At 36.6% G+C, this 23,993-nt stretch overlaps 2 protein-coding genes across 5 annotated transcripts in view; one reads left to right on the top strand and one right to left on the bottom strand.

Annotated features, from left to right (window-relative positions):
* LOC147839744 (uncharacterized) overlaps positions 1–23,993 on the top strand; it is a 512,229-nt gene that overhangs the window by 215,202 nt on the left and 273,034 nt on the right. The gene's annotated exons all lie outside the window — the stretch shown is intronic.
* The window catches only part of fkbp16 (FKBP prolyl isomerase 16), a 95,276-nt gene that overhangs the window by 70,966 nt on the left and 317 nt on the right, over positions 1–23,993 (bottom strand). For 2 of the 4 annotated variants that reach the window (XR_015514273.1, XM_087291937.1), the window contains exons 2-4: positions 21,322–22,166; positions 18,665–18,834; positions 16,039–16,127 (exon numbers count right to left, since the gene is read on the bottom strand). Coding sequence is in view for 2 of the 4 variants with exons in the window: in XM_087291937.1 (XP_087148063.1) it covers positions 16,039–16,127; positions 18,665–18,834; positions 21,322–21,874 (812 nt within the window). In the remaining 2 variants the exon portion in view is untranslated. 4 annotated transcript variants of the gene reach the window in all.

Below are 23,993 nucleotides of genomic sequence, written 5' to 3'. Positions count from 1 at the left end.
CTTTCTACTTTTAAGTCTAAATTAAACACCCCTTTATTTTCTAAGTCTCTTGAAACATAAGTCCATCCCTTCAAAACGGGGCGATCAAAACAGTTTTGTTCTTAATCTTGTCAGTGTGGTCAACTATGGTGGTATATTTTAATTAGGCAAATTTTTTTCTGCTATTTTTATGTTACACATTTTTGCTCTCTCATATTATGTGCCTATTGCCTTTTACTGTTTTTTTATGTCCATATCGTTTGTCTATTCTATCTCTTTAAAGCACTTAGTGCAGCCTTGTGGCAGTTGGAAATCTAACTGCAGGTTAACTAATTACCTTAACTTTTCAGATTTTAATTGTAATGCAATAATAAACACATTTTGTAAAGCAGCTTTGAAACAATAATTATTGTGAAACTTGAATTGACTCAAGTTAGACCACGCAAGCAACCTTCCTTGTCATTTCAACACATTGCAGTAAATATATTTCCATAATGTCTTTTTCTGCATGCACAAGCATGGTTTTCCTGAAACAGATGTTTGAGACTTGCAGATTTCTGACTGTCCGTTTGAACTGCTGAGTCATTTCTTCTGAGTGCGATATATAGAAGCTCCTGCCAGCTCTTGTCTTCTGCTCTTTCTCAACACTTGGCCCACAAACAGTCGCAGAACTAGAACTAGTGTATGTGTGTCAATTTAAAAGCCATGCTGCGAACACACTCATTACTTGGCTGAGCGACTGCGTGTGTATGTGTGTGTGCAAAAATGTGTCATATGTCAGTGCAGCCGGAAAGATTTTATCAATGGCACATACAGTACACTCACCAAATCCTCATCACGCAATTTGACTTTCAGATGAGAGGAGAAGCGTCTCATCGTTTCACACACCTACACAACTCGCACCATGTTTGCTTAAAGGCTCAATCTGTTCGCACCACTCTCGACGCTGTTTTCATTCTGTGTGAGTGTATGGTTTTGCGTTCAAAAAAAAGACTTGTGTAATTGTTTGAGAATGTCAGGTTGTAGTTGCTTCAAATTGAGTGGGAGATCTTGGCCATAAATAACGATGATGTTACAGCTAATCCTTAGTTGACTGAGCTGAATTTAATACGGTTATCATGTGCTAACTGCTCATCGGTATTCAAATGCTGTGTCAAATGCTGTGATTGCGTCATTATTTTGGTTAGGTTTGTTTTGAAGGGTCAAAGTCGAAGGTTTCTGACTCTAAAATGATAAATTACTAAACAGTACAATTAAACAATCACATCTGCATTCTAAAGAAGATGACGGTAGGCTGTTGACAACACAGACAATGATTTGAGCCCCCGTCCTTTTCTTTTCTTAAAATAGGTAAATATCAAAGTTAAGAGGAAGTACTTGGAACATTTTTGCTGAGACATTAAAAGAAATAAGACATATACATGCACAAATATAAGTTTATATTAAAAAAAAGAGGGCAGAAAGGTGGCTCAGAGGTTAGCACTGTTACCTCACAGCAAAACGGTTGTTGCTTCAAGTGCCGGCTGGGCCAGGTGGCTTTTATGTGTAGAGTTTGCATGTTCTACATGTACTCGTTTGGGTTTCTTCTGGGTGCTCCGGTTTCCCCCACAGTCCAAACACATGCGCTATTGGTAAATTGAATAAACTAAATTGGCTGTAGTGTGTACTGTATGTGTGTGAATGTGAGAGTGTATGGGTGTTTCCCAGTACTTGGTTGCAGCTGGAAGGGCATCTGCTGCGTAAAACAAATGCTGGATAAGTTGGTGGTTCATTCCGCTGTGGCGACCCCGGATTAATAAATTAACCTATTGCATTTAAAGTGTTTAATTCATTCATCTATTTTCCGTTGACTTAGTCCCTTATTTATTAGGGGTTGACACAGCCACTAATTATTCCAGCATATGTTTTACTTAGCAGATGGCCTTCCAGCTGCAACCCAGTACTGGGAAACACCCATACACACTCTCATACACATGCACTCATACACTGTGGCCAATTTAGTTCATCCAATTCACCTATACTGTGGGTGAAACCAGAGCATCCAGAGGAAACCCACATGAAAACAGGGAGAACATGCAAACTCCACACAGAAATGCCAACTGACCCAGCTGGGACTTGAACCAGTGTCCTTCTTGCTGTGAGGCGACAGTGCTAACCACTGAGCCACCGTGTCGCCCAAGTGTTTGGTTCACTTTACTTTAAAATGTGAGTGAATCTACTATTAAAGCGATTATTTGACTTAAAAAAACAAAAACAAATACTTGTTGCCTTAAAATTATAAAGTAAATAAACTATGTGCTTAATTATAAACATTACGTTGACTTAAAAGTAATGGTGCTTTGTTGCTTTTTAATGCTTTTTAAAGTAATGCTTTTCAAAGTAACATAGCTAATCACTTGTTAAAGTGCGGAGAAGTCTGCATTTGTAGTGAAAAAGTTTGTTGGCAAAAGTATCTTTTTATATATAATCTTAATTTGAACCAAAAAGGATCTCCCTCTCTCTTTATTTATTTATTTATTTATTTATTTATTTATTTATTTATTTATTCATTCATTCTTTTGACTTAGTCCCTTATTTGTCAGAGGTCGCCACAATGAAATAAACCACCAACTATCCCAGCATAAGTTTAACGCAGCAGATGCCCTACCAGCCGCAACCCAGTACTGGAAAATACCCATGCACTCTCACATTCCCACAAACGCTCATACACTGGACAATTTTGTTTATCCAATTCACTTGCACCGCATGTGTTTGGACCGTGGGGGAAAGGGGAGCACCCGGAGGAAACTCACACGAACACAGGGATAACATGCAAACTCCACATAGAAATGCCAACTGACCCAACTAGGACTTGACCTTCTTGCTGTGAGGCTACAGTGCTAATAACTAATCTGTGTCGCCCATTAATCCATAACTCGTTCATTCTTAAAGAATTGAATTTCCTCATTTGGCTGTGGATGCACAATCAAGAGTTTTGGGTAATTCTGTGTTCCCTAATTGATTTTTCTGTTTTACTTTCAGAGACAGTAACTATTGGCTTACTTTATATTAATCAAAAGCCACATTTGCAGCTAAAAATCTTTCAACTGGACAGAAAAAGTCACCTACAACGTGGACAGCCTGTGGGTGAATAAATGAAAAGCATTTTTTCACTTTTGGCTCAGTTATGCCTTCAAGGCCGTTCACTTCCATTAGATAAAGAAAATCCTGGAATGTTGGCTCCAGATCCTTAGTTTCTCTTCAGCTGAAGATCAAGTCACATAAACATCTTGTAACAGCTTGGTTGTGAGTAAATACAGTAACTGAATAGTGTTAGAAAACAGTGAAGTCTGTTTTATGCCAAAAGCATGAAGTGGAAATAAATTTTTGACATGATAATCATACCATTAATTTCTGTCGACTGAGTTTAACTAGCACTGAACCGAGAATATTTCTTTAATTCTAGCTGAGCATTCCCAGATAACAAATTTAGGTTCTAATAACATCCACTTAATGTTTCAATAAATTATATATCATACTATTTTGTGAGTTAGACGCGGTGGCGCAGTAGGTAGTGCTGTCACCTCACAGCAAGAAATTTGCTGGTTCAAGCCTCGGCTAGGTCAGTTGGTGTTTCTGTGTGGAGTTTGCATGTTCTCCCCTCATTCGCGTGGGTTTCCTCTGGGTGCTCTGCTTTCCCCCACAGTCCAAAGACTTGTGGTACAGGTGAACTGGGTAGGCTAAATTGTCTATATTGTTTGAGTGTAAATGAGTGTGTATGGATGTTTCGCTGCGTAAAACATGTGCTGGATAAGTTGTCGGTTCATTTCGCTGTGGCGACCACAGATTAATAAAGGGACTAAGCTGAAAAGAAAATGAATAAATGAATGAATGAATTATTTTGTGAAAGTTCTGTGACCTTTTAAAACATTATTGGAACATTTTGTTCACAATATTTTAATGCTCTGAGAATGTTTCCATATTGTTCTCAGTAAGTTATATAAAACGCTTTCGTGCAAGTTTTTTTATGTGGATGGTATTTTTGGGGAATGAGTTGTTTGAGTGTGCATGAGTGTGGAAGTGTGTGTCGGTAGTTTGTGGAGTAAATTTCTGTTTAATTAAGCCCTATAAGACAATCATTGTACCCTATGTGCACAGCCAAAAATATATTTTTATTTGTATTTTTTTAGTTTTTAATGTTTGGCCATTAAGATAAAACAGCCATTTAGATAAAAAAAAGGGCATTTTTAGTGTTGTTAAAATTGTCACATGTCATTTTTAACCCTTAAGTCATCAGGAGGGTTACAATGTTATTTGAGGATTTCATTCACATTATATTAATGTTCTAAATACGTTTTTCTATCAACATTATGAAAACATTCATCAATAACAACTAATATCCCAAAGATGTTCCTAGAATGTTGTTCTAAGAACATTTTCTATCAACAGTACAAGTACATTACAGCAATATTATTTTAATAATGTTGCATGCAAACTTTATAAAAAACAAGTAACTGAATGTTCTGGGAATGTTCCATGTTAGCTGGGTTTGAGCAAGTTATATTTATGCCAAGCTAACATGTGGTAATAGTTTGATTAAGTTGATTACATGTCTGTACTGCACTTCAATAATGCGTCAACAATTGGCATACTCCACGTGTCTTAATCCCATTTCTGTTTAGTTTGAATATGATCACCTTCAGATTAAATGAATGAAAAATTGCAGTTTACATGGTAGACTCCTAATCAGAGTATAGTCTTCTGTCACATTAAAATTGGATTATTGGTGTCCATGTAAACATACTCATAGTTACCTACAGCTTTCACAGCCATTATGAATCAGAGACCTTTGCATCTCATTACATTAAACTCATCCCCAGCACATTTACTTTTCTCACTGAAAGTCACACTGGAGTCATTTAGGGACTGCATTTTGCTTTTCTTTTCTTTTATGAGACCGTTACAGCTTGATATTCTTGTTAGCGATCCACTCCAGTTCATCCCAGGCCATCTGGGGTTTGTCCATTAAGTTTTACGACATGTCTCGATGTCCGAGTAAATACACACTTTCCTCTCTATCATGGCTCATTGAGTCTATTGGCCAAGACCAACAGGGAGATGTTCCTCATCTCCGCAACATGCTGGAAAAGACAGGATCGTGTTTCTGCTATTACACACACATACAACACGTTGTTTGGATGGGGAACTTTTGTACCCGGCTCACACACTAATTTGTTATTTGCTCGTGTCCAGCATGTTTATCTGCCGGGGGTGTTGGATTTCGGCTAGTATACAGATAAAAGCCTGGGAGAGAGAGAGAGAAAAGAAGAGTGCAGGGTTCACAGTGAGGGTGTGTTTGTCTATCTGTGTGTGTTTTTAGTGTGTGTCGGTGAGAAAGCAACAGTGTTTTTGTGTGAGTGGGTATGAGCTGATGTGATGGCGTGTTTTCCAGCAAAATGGGTGACTCATTTACATTAGGAGCATTTTTAAAAGCTGTCTGGAATTTCTGGACCGTCACTGTCGTTGGCATATGCTATGCAAATGAACAACTTACAGTAAATAGTGGCTACAAGTCAAATAAAGATGAATGTGATTCACTCCAAAAAGGAGGTTTGTTGTTTGTTCAAACTCCTTATTTAAAATGAGCTGAAACTACAAAAATTTTTTTGTAAAAACTGTCGATGAGCTCGTTGTAAACACTAGGAAAACCTTCGTTCTGTTTGCGTGTTGCGGTCGTTTCTCTGCGTTGTGATATATTTCATTAATGAAATCTTTAATTAATAAAAAGCAACTGACATTGCTTTTCTTAAGTTGTGACCATCAACTTGTCACTCGAGATAACACTTTCAAACAAGACGCCCACCGGTAATCTTGGTGTCCTTTCAAACAGTAAGAAAAACTGTAGATACCCAGTGGTCTCGTGTCTCGTACAATTGTACGCAAAGGTAAGTGTATTCAACATTTGTGAGCACTTTGGACCTCAGAGCAAGCGAATGGATCATATCACCCAGGGTACGGTTAAATATTTCAGTTTGTCCATTCCCCATGGGATGATAGGGAGTGGTGTGCAATTTTCTCACACCCAACAACCGCAGCAATCTCGGTTAGAATTCGGGTCACGGCACCATTTTTGTAGTGGTCGTTTAACTGTGTTGTCATTCATTTTCTTTTCGACTGACCCAGCTTGAACCAGTGACCTTCTTGCTGTGAGGCGATTGTGCTACCCACTGCGCCATCGTGACACCCTTCTCTGCATTGAGTTATTTTTAATCTGGTCATGCTGAGGTGATTTTATTTTGCCCTGTAAAATACACACACTCAGGCAATCACTCACTCAGTATCAGTTGGGTCTTTCTCTTGCCTTTCTTCTCTTAACAGACAGCTGGAAAGAGGATGAGCTCTGAGTGCGCCAAAACTTATACCTCCCTCACTACGCAATGTCAGCCGACATGCACATGTGACTCCCAACCCTGCAAAAGCGTACAACAATCTTTCAAAATAAAAGACCCTGACAAATAATATTTTTTAAATTATATAAAGAAATAATGATTTATAATCTGGTGTAACAACATACCCAGCTACATGCATGAGACCTCTCAATACTCCTACAGACAGTCCCACTTGCTTTGCAGACCCATAGAGATACACCTCATTGGGACTTTGTCCGGCCGGAGGTTTCTAAATCTCCTAAAATGTCCGGGATTCAGCTTTCACGTTCTAAAACTGTCGTTAATCGTAGCCGTTTTTGTATTACTTATTTACTTAAGCCTACTTTCGATTGGCTTCATAGCTGACAGCGTGCACACAGTCAGGCATTAAATAATAAATAATCTAAAGGACTCTTTACTATATACTCGTAGAAGACAAAATGACTGGTCTAAACCAGCTGCAAAATATATGCACACCATCAGTAATGGTTAATCAGCATATTTGCCTTATTTATACAATCTACACGTTTTAATATTGAAATTATTATAATTTCAAAAGATATTGTCTGTTTTTATTCATTTCTGTAATTTATTTCTCATTTTCTTTGACGTTTGCCTTGCTCCTGTTTGCTTTGAACTTAAAAGAGAGAGAGGAGCAGATTTTACCTGTCAGTGGGTGCACATGGCTCCTGAATAGCATAAAGGTTTATGCTATTATTTCAAGTCTTTTTTTCTGTTAACCCATTGACAAGAAACAGTGTATAACAGTGTCATAATAAATAAAATTATAGTTAAAAATTTAATTGTGTTTTGTTTGTCGCATACAGTTAACTATTTATATGATGTGAGTAAATGGTGTGTTTCAATCTGGCTACCACTGCAAGTATATTTCAAACTTGTGGGAAGTACTGGGAAACAAGCTACTCTGGAAGTTCTTTAAAAAAGTAACTGAATGTTCTTTGCAATCTTTCTTTTGTTTCCAGTCCAAATATCTGCAACACGATAGCATATAACCAGAAAGAGGAAGAACCCCACATATAATAACCGGGAACAACAGCAATACAGATTATAGGGCTGTATCTGTGCTGCAGGCACTGCTAAGTTTATTAGCACTATTACTTATTACAACAAAACCTGGTCATGCTGTATTAACTACACCCAGCAGAGACATATTAACATGCATGCGTCATCTTCTTCATGTGTTCATGTCTATACTCTGCATCTGTAGGACTTTGTGTGAATGCTCACTTCATTATTCTTTGCTTTTAGGCTGTCCTGCGTCTCTGCTTGTTTATGTTTACAGTGGAACATACAAATGTGTGGCATACATATTACATCAGTTTTACCTACTTTTCCCATTTCCATTTAGATGCATGACATTTCTGTAAATGATACATGTATGGACACAAAATTGTTGCCACATGGATGTAGTCTTAGTGGTTTTTAAGTTTATGCATATAATTTTTAAGACGAAAAAAAATTCATTTATATATATATATATATATATATATATATATATATATATATATATATATATATATATATATATGTATGTATGTATGTATGTATGTATGTATGTATGTATGCATGCATATATATATATATATATATATATATATATATATATATATATATATATATATATATATATATATATATATATATATATATATATATATATATATACATACATACATACATACATACATACATACATACATACATACATACTGTATATATATATTGTAGGGAAAGCTTTGGCTGTGTTTGAATGTAGCCTAATAACTATGTCAGTAGCCAGGCAAAGAGTGACTGTTCTAATACATTCAACCACACGAATGTAAACTATGGGGCTATTTACACCTGGCCACTTCATGCATTTTCTCTGATTGGATAGCTATCTGATCATGATAAGGGTATAAATGCCTTCCGAAACTCATTTGAGATGGATATCTGATCACTTAGACCATTTAAGGAGATAAAACCGGAAGACAGGTCTAAAAGCATCCGGTTGTTAAAACCACATATGTAAATTTTACTCTCCCAAAATATAAAATAAATAAATAAACATGAAAATACAGGTTTTGTCTATATGACAGTGAGATATACTAGAGGAATGCATAAGCAAAGGAAGGTCACAGGTAACAGTTTGAGGTGTTTGTTTGATTTAAATGTTTTCGTTTTTTTTCATATTTGACTGTGAAATGATAAAATTAAATTAATATCAGACGACAGCATTAACATCATAGATGCAGCACACACCTGTAAGCCATCTCTGTGAAAAGAGATGAATAATAATATAATAATAATAAAAATATAAAGTGCTGCAAATATTTGCAAAGGCACATGGTTTTGTTTTTAGGAGAGTATTTTATACATAAATTAATTTAAAACCTCTAAAGGTTTGACTGATGTCTTGCATGTCTCTATATGACAAAATAGATGTTTCATTTAGCCTATAAAGGAAGTAAGCTTCGAGCTTGCAATGTGTGCTCGTATAATGATACTTTATAGCATCCATATAAAATAATTTGAATGCCAAATAAGATATATAGCTTGTGTTTCTGTAAATAATAGTATTAAATAAATAAAATGTGATGTGTCTGATGCTTTAGTTTAGTCAATGTAATCTAGATAAATTTGCATATAGAGCAGGATTTGGAGATTGTTTAGCGGAGATGCATTCATGCAGTCAAATATATATGAATCTGTTTTCAGAAATTAGATAGCTAGCTGGTTAGAAAAATGCATGAAGGTAGACAAACTTAAAATGTTTCAGACTCTGTTTACACCTTTATTTTATATAGTCATCCAGTTGTGATTGAATCAACAAAAATGCATAGTTTTAACACTATGTACAATCAACACTTTTGCAATCCCCACCCCCACCCTTTTTTAAATTTTATTTATATCAATATCTCTCTTAAATAGTGTTCCCTCGCTATAACGTAGTTCATCTTTCGCGGCCTCATAGTTTATTTAGAGAAATTTGACATGCATTCTTTTGCAGCTCATTGTGTTCAGCGTCATGATTAGCGCATTATGTTCTCCTTCCTGATTGGCTGTAGACGATTGTCAATCAGGGTGTTTTCACACCTTATTTAGTTTGGTAAAATCGCATAGTATGGGCAGGTGTCAATGTAGTAATCGCACTCTAGTGCGCACCAACAGCGGACCAAAACAGCCTATCAAGAGCTCTTTAAGAGGTGGTCTCGGTACGCTTTCATGAACCCTGGAGCAGTTTGTTTGTGGTGAGAACATGACCCGAATTAGAACAGACCCAACCGCAAAAAGTACTGCGCCTTTTTGGACTTATCCTACTATCATAGTCCATTGCTCTGTGCAAAAAAAGTTAGACTTCTGAACATGCTAAAGGAAGGTAGAAAATACGCAGCTGTAGGGCACCATTACGGAATGAATTAATATTAGGTTGTTAGATAAATAAAGAAGAAAAAAACACACTGACAACAGCAGCAATAGGTTTTAACAAAGATGCAAAAAGGGTTGTAACTGTCTGCAACAAGACATAAGGATAGAGTCTGCTTTAGCTTTGTGGATCACTGCAGTGGCGTAGCGAACAGGCCCGCAGGGCACGCACCGCGGGGTGGCCCCGCGTGATTAGGGGTCCCTGCGTCATCACGATTTTCAATAATTGAAAATCCAGCAACCGCAATAATCAAACTCTTGGGAACAACTGTGGTCGGAACCAAAGTTCACAGGTCTGTTTTCTCTGAACACCTCTCAAGCGGTGGACTACTTAATTCTGATTGCTTGCCGCCGAACCGCGTCATATCGTAGCTCAAAGTTGACTTGATTTGATCTCTCCTTGACTCTCACACACCGGAGAAGACGCGCCACGCTGTTTCTCGCGCCGGTTCTTATTGAAAATGAATGACTTCTGGCTACTTTGACGCTCTCGCCGCTTTCGGTTTGTGATCGCTCCTCAGTTTGTGAAGGCTTCCCCGCGTTGTCGCTCCACCCCGCCTGCCTTCCCCGCTCCTTAATTTGTGATCACTCCTTAATTTGAGATCGCGTCACCAATACATCAGGGGGCCCCGTCAGTGATCCCTGCAGGGGGGCCTCCGCATTTTGCGCTACGCCACTGGATCACTGACTGCAGTTGGTTTCATTTCATAATACTGCACTTATTTTTCCAAGTTTGAGAGTGTTTAATCAAGAGAGAAACGTGTGAAAATGTTATTGCATGACTGAGAAAAGTGTGTAGTGGGAGGATTTACAGCATTTAAACATCTATAATAATTGAAAAAAATAAAGCTGACTACTTTGGGGATTTCGCCTATTGCGAGTTATTTTTAGAACAAAACTCCCGCGATTCGAGAGATCACTGTACTCTTCACTCATTTCTCTAAATCTGTGTTCTTTTTTAGATTATCCATCCACCTCACAGGTGTGGCATATTAAGATGCTGATTAGGCAGCATGATTATTGCACAGGTGTGCCTTAGGCTGGCCTACCATTGAAGTGAATCCGGTTGTTGATTCTGGCATATTAAATATTGGTCCACTTCTCTTTAGTGGCTTTGAGAAATTGCTGGATATTGCAAACGTAAATCCAGTGCATCCCAAACATGCTCAATGGGTGAAACATCTGGTGTGTATGTGTGCAATGCAAGAGCAGGGAGATTTTCACCTCACAGGAATTGTATACAGATCTCCTGTGAGCTGGATGGATTATTTCAGCAAAAAAGAAGCACTCACTAACACAGATTTGTACAAATGTATGAACAATATTTGAAACAAATAGGCCATTTGTGTACATAGAAAAAGTTTTAGAACTTTGAGTTCAGGTCATGTAGTATGGGAGCATAAACAAAAGTGTTGCGCTTATATTTTTGTTATAAACACGGCCTGTTTCCCTGATGTGCATTTTCAGTAGATAAACATGTGCTTTAACCTTGATCCACCTCTATTAACGAAAAACAATCACCTGCTGTTTCATAACTAATAAACCACTGATGCATGCATTAGTGTCAAAAAAAAAAAAAAAAAAAAACTCATCCACTCAACGCTGCGACTCCAATCACAGTCATCTGAATCAGTCTGTATGCTGTCGGCTCCAACAAAAAGCTGTGAAGTGCTCTTGGTGGAGACAGCGCTGTCTGTAACCGGCTACCGACAGAGCTCAGTCAATACATGCCACAGCCACTGGAGAGAAACTAAATGAGATTTTCTCTCAGGCTCCTTTTAACTTTTCCTTTTCCCCCCTTCTTCCCTCAGTCACTTCCTCTCTGGCACTTTCCACCCCCTCCATCTGCTGTACTGCCACTTTGACAAGCCGTCACAGTTGTCAAATAAGGATAACATGTCGAAGGTGATGTTTTTTTGAGCTCTTGTCAAAGGGGCCTTTATATGGCTCAGTTCTCAGATATCTAACAGGCCTGTTTATATGATTCTGTTTGCTTTTTTAAGATAGTAGAGGTGTATTTGCAGGTCAAACATACAGGTCTTAAAAATAAAGGTGCTTTATTGGCATCTGTGGTTTCATGAAGAAATGTTAACAACTTAGAACCATTTCCATTGCACAATAGTTTCTTTTGATAGAAATATGTTCTTTAGATAATTTCAGTGTAAGCATGTGTTCATATGTGGCAGGTTTGGTTTTACTGAAATGAAATCTGTTGTAATTGATCTGTTAGCACATGACACATGACACGTTTTTTTCAAAACCATTTGCATTTACACATTTGTAAAAATGCTGTATTATGTATGCTAGGCCAATTTTTGGCACTATCACCTTGTTAGAAAACAGTACCTCTCAGGATGTGGCAATGATCAATGACATGATAGTATCACACAGTTGCTGCGGATTTGACGGCTGCACATCCATGATGCAAATCTTCCGTCCCACCACATCCCTAAGGTGCTCTACTTGATTGAGATCTGGTGACGGTGGAGGCCATTTGTGAACAATGAATGCATTGTCATGTTCAAGAAACCAGTCTGAGATGATTCACGTTTTATAACATGGCGTGTCATCCTGCTGGAAGTAGCCATCAGAAGATGGGTACACTGTGGTCATAAAGGAATGGACATGGTCAGCAACAATACTCCGTGTGGTAGGCTGTTTCATTGACATGATGCTCAATTAGTTCTAATAGGTCCAAAATGTGCCAAGAAAATATCCCCCTCACTATTACACCACTAGCAGCAGCCTAAACCATTGATACAAAGCGGGATGGATCCATGCTTACATATTGTTGATGCCAAATTCTGACCCAATTATCTGAATTTCACAGCGGAAATTGAGACTCATCAGACCAGGCAACATTTTTACAATATTCTATTGTCCAATTTCGGTGAGCCGTTGCAAATTGTAGCCTCAGTTTCCTGTCGTTAGCTGACAGGAGTGGCACATGGTGTGGTCTTCTGCTGCTGTAGCCCATCTGCCTCAAGGTAGGACCTGTTGTGCATTCAGAGATGCTCTTCTGCATACTAATGTTATACTAACGAGTGGTTATAGGAGTTACTGTTGCCTTTCTATCAGCTCAAACCAGTTCTCCTCTAACCTCTGGCATCAAGGCATTTACGCCCACAGATTTGCCGCTCACTGGATATTTTCTCTTTTTTGGACTATTCTCTGTAAACCCTAGAGACAGCTGTGCGTGAAAATCCCAGTAGATCAGCAATTTATGAAATACTCAGACCAGCCCGTCTGGCACCAGCAACCATGCCATGTTTAAAGTCAGTTAAATCACCTATCTTGCCTATTCTGATGTTTAAACTGCAGCAGATCGTATTGACCCTGTCTACATGCCTAAATGCATTGAGTTTCTGCCTTGTGATTGGCTGATAAGAAATTTGCATTAACAAGCAGTTGGAGAGGTGTATCTAATAAAGTGGCCAGTGGGTGTATATTTAATTAACTTAACTATGCATACACAAATTATAAACTTTGCAAAATGATTGTTTTCTATTTCATCAAGCCATAAATCTCCACTTCAGTTAAATTTATGTACAAAGACCAAAAGATCACAGTAATATTCGTCTCTGTACCCTAAACATTATACTGAAATATTTATTTCACTATTATATACAGCACTTAATTAAATACAAAAACTATCATTTAAAAAAAGGGGGAAATTATTGTTCCTCCAGTTTTTATTATAAAACTATGTTATAAAACATTCAATAAAAATGAAACAATCTTAAACCCAACATCATCAATTGTTCAGATTGTTGTGCTGAAGATGTATGCAAATAAGTGCCCATTTAATTAAATGATGTCTAATTTGCATATTTAAATATAACATTATTACAAACATATATAATTTATAATGTAATGTCGAAGCACGGTTATAACTATTTGTTTTTTTTTTTTTTTTAAATCCTGTTCACCAGCAATATCAGCCTGCTTTTAGCACCTCTCCTAAACGAATCTGCCTTTTAGGGAAGCATTGTCGGTGTGTAGCTGCTTGTGTTTGTGCATGTATGTATATGAGTGTGTGTGTGCGTATTGTGCCTATTCAGTCCAATGGGACGACATGTTGTCACAGTGGCTTTGCTGTCACCCTTTTAACCACTGGCAAAACGCCTGTGAGCTCTACCTTTGGGCCAGGGCTAAATTTAAGTTTGCCGGTCACAGTCCTAATCAGTAGCATCAAAACAACCATTAACTGTGGATCAGTCTGCCTCTTACGATGTGCCAGATCCCAGCAGACACCACTCATAACAGGGCCAAAGAGAGACGACAACCACACAGGAGCATTTCCCTTCAGCCCTCATGTCTGCACTGCTACAAAAGCTAACGATCACTCCTGAGCCCTCACACACACACTTAAAAACACATTCATATATCTGCGCTTGTGCAGTTATCATACGAACAGGCCAAAGCTCAAAATCACAATCATGTAGAAGAACAGCTTGATCCTGAATTGCGTCCCCTGTGGATCTCTCAGTAAATCTCTGCTCAGTTTTTTTGTTTTGTTTAAGCTTGAGGGTAAATCTGTAGTAAGTAAATTTGTGACTGAATTATCCACTAAATCACTAAAGCGGTGATCCTGATGAATAGTAAATGCAGCTGGATTTGGCATAAATGTGAAGATGGAGACTGTGAACTGAAGGCACTTTTTTAACTAGCACATGTTACCCGTGCAATTGATTTAATGTCGATTCAACATGGAAAATTTGAAACTGTAGAACTTCTTCTTGAAAACACATGACTGTTAACTGCAACACAACTTTTTATCTGGTGGACATCCGTGAGAACATCTGTGAATGTATTTTGAAGACTATACAGTTACATTACTATTTCATTATTCAATTTCTCTACTAGAGCTATCTATCTGGTGAAATTTTATTCATATCTCAATACATGTTGCAGAAAAACAAAATTTTGCAATGTCAGATTTTTTCCAATATTGTGCACCCCTACACTGTTGTTGTATACCAAAGTTTTACATAAAATATGAAAGCATTTTAGAAATAGACAAAAAATCTTTTAAATCACAGAAATGAATGGCAATTAAAACGTTAAAATAGAAGCAGTTTAATACGCTTTAAATAATTTTTCTCAACATTAGATTTTTATAGTAGTTTTGATCAAATAAATGCAGGCTTGGTGAGCTGAAGAGACTTTTTCAAAAACATTAGAAACATTGAATGGGCAACTTTAAATTAAAAACAATGCATTTATTTATTCACAGTGGATATTTATTTTATCGCCACTGTTTGCTTAATTTGGGTCTTGTGGAGCTGCGCATCAATGTATTTGCTCTGCAGTGTTTGGATTTCCAGCAGTGAAATTTAAACCACACTGAACTCAACTTAAACTCTGAAAACTGGACTGGCACAGTTTCAATTTATTAGAACTTCTATGTTAAGCTGCTTTGACACGATCTACATTGTAATTTTTGCGATTAAAGCCTTGCCATATAAAATTTTTATCACATAAACCTGAGTTTGTCTTAGTAAGTGCACACACACACACACTCGCACACACGCACAATTTAGATGAACTTTTTAATATATTTGAAGTTTTGAACACTTTAGAACTTTGTGCAAACACACACACACAAAGACATGTAAAGCACTAATAATCACCCTATGTGTGGGGGTTGCCCCATCAGGGGTCAGTTTTGCTGTCATCTGATTTGCTTGTCACACATTCCTAAGAACATGCTCATTCAGACAACACTCTCTTTTTACATAAAAAAAAGATACATACCAGCAACATTGTAAGTAAAACTAAACACATTAATTGGTTTTCACCCCATAATCCAAATCAGTGAATGCAACAAGTGGGTTAAACAAAATGATTGCCTATAGATAAAGAATTAAGAGCATATAGGGGAGGGGAGGACACCCTGAATGCCTCAATGCTGTTTTTGGAAGGCCATCTGCTCCTGTTCATGGTTCATTTAACAAGCTACTGGGGACGGGCCTGTTTGCACTGAAAGCAACAGGTATAAAAAGGAGCCTACACACTTTAAGGAAAGATGCCACTTTTGGCCTTTATCAAACTGATGCCACAAGAGACTCATTCAACACTACTTTCCACCCTCTCACATTTACTTACTTGTATTTTGACCTTATAACAGAAAATGAAAATCTAAATTCCCCTAAAAACACTGCTTACTAATTGTTGTGTCTGTGTGTACATTGTTGGTCAAATTATATATAATGTTTTTTCTTACCTTCCCAGGAGTCCGTAGGTGTATTGTGAATCTGCAAGAAGTAAAGCAATCTCTCCTTTCTTCATTGTAATGGCACACTCTTCCAGGGCCTATACATCAAAATGATCACATTTCAGATTATATATACAGTTCAAGTCAGAATTATTAGCCCCCTTTTGAATTTATTTATTTATTTTAAATTTTTCCTAAATGATGTATAACAGAGCAAAGAAATTTTCACAGTATGTCTGATAAAAAAAAAAAATTTCTGGAGAAAGCTTTATTTGTTCAATTTCGGCTAAAATAAAAGCAGTTTTTAATATTTTGAAAAAAAAATTTAGGGTCAAAATGATTAGCCCGTTTAAGCAAATTTTTTTTTCAAAACCTACAGAACAAACCATCATTTTACAATAACTTGCCTAATTACCCTATCCTGCCTAGTTAACCTAATTAACCCAGTTAAGCCTTTAAATGTCACTTTAAGCTGTATAGAAGTGTCTTGAAAAATATCTAGTAAAATATTATTTACTGTCATCATGGCAAAGATAAAATAAATCAGTTATTAGAAATGAGTTAATAAAACTAATATGTTTAGAAATGTGTTCTAAAAATCGTCTCTCCATTAAACAGAAATTGGAGGAAAAACAAACAAGGGGTCTAATAATTCAGGGGGGCTAATAATTCTGACTTCAACTGTATATATCAGTCTCAAGTCTCAAGAAAATTTAGGAACCTCATCTTTAACCTCAGGAAAGGTTTAACTTTCTGTCATCCTTTACTCACTTTCCTGTCGTTACAAACCAATAAGACCTTCATTCATTTTTGGGGGACAAGTAAAGACAGTTTTTTTTTTTTATCTAAAAGTTTATTTACTTAAATCTTTACTATTTTTATTAAGAGAACAAAAAATAAATCCATTGGGATCAAGCCATTTAATTTTGACAATCACTTTTTTTACATATAACTTTGCAGATGCTCTAATACCATGCTTTTCAAAGCAATACAACACAAAATTGATAAAAAAATAAATAAATATATAAATAAATACAGCATTTCCATAGCCCTGATACTCCATAGCTCTTAATCACAACTAATAATCTCTGTTGTGTATTTAACATCATTTACTAATAGTAAGTAACTTTGGAAAAGTAGGATAGATAAATTTTTTCAAATTTAAAAATGTAAAAAATTTCCTTCGGCTTAGTCCTTTATTTAACAGGAGTCGCCACAGCGGAATAAACCAACAACTATTCCAGCATATGTTTTACACAGAGGGTGCCCTTCTAGCCTAAAGCCAGTACTAGAAACACCCATGCAGTCTCACATTCACGTACACACTCATACACTACAGACAATGTAGTTTATTCAATTTACCTGTACTGCAAATTTTTGTACTGTGGGGAAAACTGGAGCACCCAGAGGAAACCCTCTTGAACACAGGGGAGAATGTGCAAACTCCACACAGAAATGCCAACTGGCCCAGCTGGGACTTGAACCAGCAACCTTTTTGCTTTGAGGTGACAGTGCTAATCACTGAGCCATCTTTTCTAAAATGATACATAATTACAATGCATTCGTTAATTTTCTTTTCTGCTTAGTCCCTTTATTAATCTGGGGTAGCCACAGCTGAATGAACCGCCAGCATATCCAGAATATGTTTTACACAGCAGATGCCCTTCCATCTGCAACTCATCACTGGGAAACATCCATGCACAGTCATTCATGCACACACACTACGGCCAATTTAGCCGACCCAATTCACCTACCACATGTCTTTGGACTTGTGGGGGAAACTGGAGCACCCGGAGAAAACCCACGCAAACATGGGGAGAACATGCAAACTCCACACAGAAACGCCAACGCGCTACCCACTGCATTACAAACCTTTTTTTTTTTTTTTGTTTTTGGTTTCAGTCCAGAATTTTCATTTTGGCGCATTCATGAAAAAATAGATAACAAATGTAATTGATTCTGAAAGCTCAAATGTCTCACATGACATACAAGAATGAAGCACATTGGTTCTCACGTGTCAAGCAAGCATAGATGATCTTCTGTGACTATGATTTAATTATTTAGCTCATACAGCATTGTTTACTGATCATTGTTAATATATGCGAATAAAATATTTAATTAAATCATTTCCTCATTCTTGTATCTCATAATAAATATTTTGAGGTGCCAGAGTTTACTTAACCTCCAAGGATTTCTGTTTGAATGAGTTTGCAACAACATAAGAGTGAGTATGTGATGACAGTAGTGTCATTTTAGGGTGAACCAATCCTTCAAAGCGTTAAACAAGTTGGCAAACTAGTTTAGCCTCACTAACTTTCCACTGCGATGTGAATCAGCAAGGAGCTGACGTTTTCCCAGCCTTGAGTAAACACATACAGAACCCAACATGTGAAAACACAGGTTAATCCCTATGGAAAACTCGGTAGGCAGCAGGTGCAAGGTGACAGGCAGAATGCAGGCAGGTGTTCTAGGGCTTCTTGTGTGTGTGTGTGTGTGTGTGTGTGTGTGTGTGTGTGTGTGTGTGTGTGTGTGTGTGTGTGTGTGTGTGTGTGTGTGTGTGTGTGTGTGTGTGTGTGTGTGTGTGTGTGTGTGTGTGTTTGTGGCAGCCCCTCCTCTGCTAGCCTGTGTGTCTCACCTGGGTGACATCTCCCTCTCCAATAATGAAGACCAGTTTACTGTCTTTCTCCACCACAGTCCTGTCCTCAAGCACACCCTGCATTTTCAGTGTGACCTCTTGACCCCAAGCCGGGGTCAGGGCATTCTCGGGACCGGCCTGTAACACTTTTTTCTTTAGCAGACAGTCATCTAGAAGCAGGAAAACAGAGGAGGGGAAAGAAATCAGCAAGAGCCTAAAACAATAGCGTCAGACCTAAGGGATGTTCTTGGGGTGTGTTCAAACTCGTAGTTTGTTTATTTTGGTTTGTTTGGTGCTTTTTTGGCTATTCTGTCATTTTTATGATCACACTTTGTGACATCATGTCCTGATTTTGGTTTGTTTAGATCTTTGGTTAGTGTTTTGCTTATTTTTTGGTTAAACTACACCACATTTCGAATGGAAAAATAAATATTTTTTAAGTGATCCCAGTCCACATGTTGTTTGCATCAGGAACAAACCAAACTTGCCAAGTGTGAACAAAACCTTTGTGAGTAAATGGTTGACCATGAAGATCTTTCTGGTTTAGCTAATCCAAAATCTAAAATTCTGTCATACTCTAAACACCCACATGATTTTCCAAGCCTGCATGACCTTTTTTTTTTTTTTCTGTGGAACAGAAAGAAGAGCTGTTTTTGTCTATATAATGAAAGTCAATGATGCTCAAAACAACATCAGACTCCATTGACTTTTAATGTTTGGACAACAAAACGCAAACATTTTTCTTCAGTTGCAAAAACATGACGGTGAATAAGTGACGACAGAATTGTAATATTGAGGTGAAATAAGACTTTACTTTTAGGGACATCAGTTCACCGCCATCACATTCAAAAACCAACATCCAAAACATGCAAGTAAGCAGTTGCCACAATAGCAAAAATAAAGAAATAAAGGTTATTTATTGCACAGAACAACCAATTATTGTTCCCTACAGTTAACTGGCCTGTTACTAAATAAGCTAAGTTTGTATTATTGGCAAGAACATTTTAATAATCTTTTTTTTTTTCACTAAATAACCTGCACAATTGAAATATTTAGGTTAATATAATTTTTTTTGTTTGTTTGTTTAACAATTGATGCCATTGCTCAGCATATACGAGTACGCCCATCATAAATATCTCATTTAAGTTAATATTTTCTATAGGAAGCTTTACAATATTAAATTTGTGCATATACAGATTAGTCAGTACAGAAACCAAATCTGGCGCTTTATAAAGATAACTGTCCAAAATTAGTACACACAAATTTATATAATTTTTAAAACAGCAATATTCAAGAGAAGCTAAAAATATTAGGTAGTATAATATTATATTATATTATATTTTGTGTGTGTGTGTGTGTGTGTGTATATATGATTATATATGTGTGTGTGTGTGTGTGTGTATATATATATATATATATATATATATATAATATGTATCTTTAAATTATCACAATGTCCTTCATGCTAATCATGCAATAACATTAGCAAAATGTTGCTTATATTTAATATTTGCTTATAAAATATTGTGTATTGTCAAAAGTGTAGTGTTGTATGAAATCAATACAACTCTTATTCTGCTCAATATAAAGGTTCCAAAAATGGGACTTTGATAGTATTACTGTACGAGTATCATTTTGGATTCCCCAAAGAGCCCTTTGTTGTCAGTGTGAAGTACATTTTAATATTCTAAAAATCCTTTTCATCTATTAAGCAGTGGAAAGTTTCTTTAGCTGTTAAGCGTTCTTTATGGAACTATCAATGCCGAGAAACTACCTTTAATTTTAAGAGTGTACAGTGACTGACTTTCAGTCAAGCATCTTTTTTCAATAATTTTTTTTTTTTTTGGAACCATGGTAAATTTAACCACAAGCAAAATATTTGTGTATATATATATATATATATATATATATATATATATATAAATATATATATATATATATATATATATATATATATATATATATATATATATATATATATATATATATATATATATGTATGTATATATACATATATATATATTTTTTTTTTTATTTATTTATTTTTTTTTTAAGTCTGTGTGACTTTGAAACTATGAAAATTTTAAATCTAGTGCAAATTGTTATACTTTAGGTAAACTATAAATCCATGCATGTTAATCCAGTAAAAAAAAAAATTATTATTATTAAATATATATATATATATATATATATATATATATATATATATATATATATATATATATATATATATATATATATATATATATATATATATATATATTGGTAATCTTCAATCAAAACCTGACCATCTGCTTCAACGTTTGGAGTGGTGGTCCTCGGATAATATCTGTTTGACTGCTTCAGTCACAAATTTCATAACTCTTTCTGTTAAATTGCTAAGCATGATTGATGTGTAAAAAGAAAGCCCCGCCCCCTACTTAATAGTATGTTTCAGTTGAAAGTTCAACATCATTCTAAAATAAATGTCTCAGTAACGTCCAGTTCACTTCAGGAATTTTACTCTAAATTGTAACAATTTTTTTCTAATCTGTAGCCTCACTGTGAACCCTTTATGAAACCTTGCAGTGTAGAACAAATATAACATTTATGGGATTTGATTTCCAGGTAAACAGTTGAATTCTTTAGAGTTTCATATGATCATTTGAACATCTCACCTGTAATGTTCTTCCAGTCGTCTGCCAGAAAAAGCTCCTCAAAGGTGCTGGTGGTCCACTCTTCCATGTCAAAGTCTGGAAAAAGAGTGTCGTCTGAGGTGTCCCTTTCCTCCACTACTTCAATTTCCTTAAACCGAACCATTTTCCCAAAGCTGGGAGTCTTAGACAGTTTTCCTCTGTCCTCCATTGGATTGGATTCATTGGATTTAGGTGGGCCGATGTGGGTATTTGAAGTAATGGGCTCATTTGTTGGGTAACTGGTGGAGGCATTAGCATCTGTAAAGCTTTCAGCAAACTCTTCTTCACTCTCTTCTGCATCTTTATTCTCCATTTCATCTCTCTCCTCACTTCCTTCTTCTGCTATTTTCCTCTCAACCTCCTTTTCAGTGATATTCATTTTCTGCAACTCCATTATTGGTTCCTCCCAGGGCTGCAAAACACTTTCTTCACTTTTCAGCTCTTCTGATTTCGCAAACATCTCAGTTTCCAATGTTGTCTCCTCTGGATCTCCAGCTTCTGGCTCCATGTCCCCACACGGTGCTAAGGATACCATTTATTTTCCTAAAAGTGTTGAATATCTTCCAAGCACACGATAAACGCCAAGTCTGTAAAAATTGATGTCCCTGCTGCTCAACTGCCAAACCGATGAGCACCTGCATCCATTAGTAACAGCGTGTAGTATTTTCTAAAGCATGGTGTGTCCACATGGACTCTAATAGAATTGTCATGGAAGTGCATCTCCGCATGACATAAATCCCATCTGTAGCCAGTCCATCTCCTGCAGCACTGATGAAACAGTCCTTTTATGAATGTTTTGCAGGAAATGTGTTGATTCGAGAGATGTTCTGTTATCGAAAGATGCAAGAAATGATCAGTGCATGAGCATTGTGTTAAAATGTGAAGCCCTACTGGTCAGTAGAGTTGTGTGCACTGATAATCTGTTGGATTAGAAGAGCAAAATCTAATCTGCCCCAACGTCTGTAAGCTTCTTAATGACTTCATCACGTCGTCCCCTAATACTGTTTCCGTGTATGCGTCCACCAATAAGAAGACCTCAGGGACTGGAATGTTATTCCTGTTATTTTTGACTTAGAATATAACACAGAAAAATTATTTATCTTAGCCCAGCAAGCTTTTTTTATTTATTTTTTTTGTTTGTTTTGTTTTTAAAAGATGTCTGTGTCTAATAGACATTTAAACATAGTCATCTTGTCTAAAACATATTTGGGTTGTCAGTGAAAATCTACTAGATGTCTAAGAATAGGCCAAAACTAGACTAGTCATCAAATAAACAGAAATAAATGACTAGACACATAAAGTCTGTCTAATCTGTCTATTTGACAGACATTATGTGTCTAGTCATTTATTTCTGTTTTGGACTATTCTTAGATGTCTATTAGATTTTCACAGCCCAAGTTTAGCTGTCTGCATTTAGATGTCTATCAGACGTCTATTAAACACAAAATTGATTGCTGAGTAGATGCTGAACATTTTACTAATTTAGAAAATGCGAAGGTTTGGGTTCAGTAATTTTATTTAGTCATTTTTCTGTTATGCTCACTAAGGCTGTATTTATTTGCTTATTTATCATATTGATGTACAATGAAAGTGTATAACTTTCTAATTAATTAATTAATTCTAATTTTAAATAAATATAATATATTTTAATATCAAATTTGATAGATTTTTATTATATTTTACATTTTTAAATATAGATATTAAATTTATTCATGATGAAAAAACTGAAATAATTCTCACAGTCTTCAGTGTCACAAGATTCTTCATAAATTACTGTAATATGATTTACTGCTGGGGCAGCATGGTGGTGCAGTGGGTAGCAAAATCGCTTCACAGCAAGAAGGTCACTGGTTCGAGCCCTGGCTGGCTCGATGAAATTTCTGTGTGAAGTTTGCATGTTCTCCCTGTGTTTGCAAGGTTTTTCCCTATTTGCCTGGTGCTCCGGTTTCCCTCACAAGTCTAAAGACATGTGGTATAGGTGAATTGGGTAAGCTTAATTGACTGTTGTGTATGTGTGTATGGATGTTTCCCAGTGATAGGTTGCAGCTGGAAGGGCGTTCGCTGTGTAAAAAACACATGCTGGATAAGTTGGAATAAACCACCAATTTATCCAGCACATGTTTTTACACAGCGGACGCCCTTCCAGCTGAAACCCATCACTTGGAAACACCCATACACTCTCATTCACACACATACATTACACTCTCAGAAATAAAGGTACAGGAGCTGTCACTGGGGCAGTACATTTTTGAAAGATACATATTTGTACACAAATAGTTCACAGTGGTAGCTTAAAGGTGCATATTAGTACCTAAATGTAAAGTACCTTTAAGGTACCATTATGGATCCTTCAGGTATAAATATGTCTCTTTTGAAAAGGTACTGCCCTAGTGACAGCTTTTGTACCTTTAAATCTGAGAGAGTATGGACAATTTCGCTTACCCAATTCACCTATAGCGCATGTCTTTAGACTTGTGGGGGAAACCGGAGTAACCGGAGGAAACCCATGCAAACACGGGGAGGACATGCAAACTCCACACAGAAATGCCAACTGACCCAGCCAAGGCTTAGACCAGTGACCTTCTTGCTGTGAGGTGACAGCGCTACCCACTGTGCCACCATGCCGCCTGCTCAAAATTAATAAAATAAATAAG

This window comes from Danio rerio, chromosome 18, assembly GCF_052040795.2.
Source record: "Danio rerio strain M-AB ecotype USA chromosome 18, GRCz13ab, whole genome shotgun sequence".
In the NCBI taxonomy this organism is placed as follows: domain Eukaryota; kingdom Metazoa; phylum Chordata; class Actinopteri; order Cypriniformes; family Danionidae; genus Danio; species Danio rerio.
Note: the sequence above shows the minus strand (reverse complement) of the source record. Positions and strands in the feature narration are given on the sequence as shown.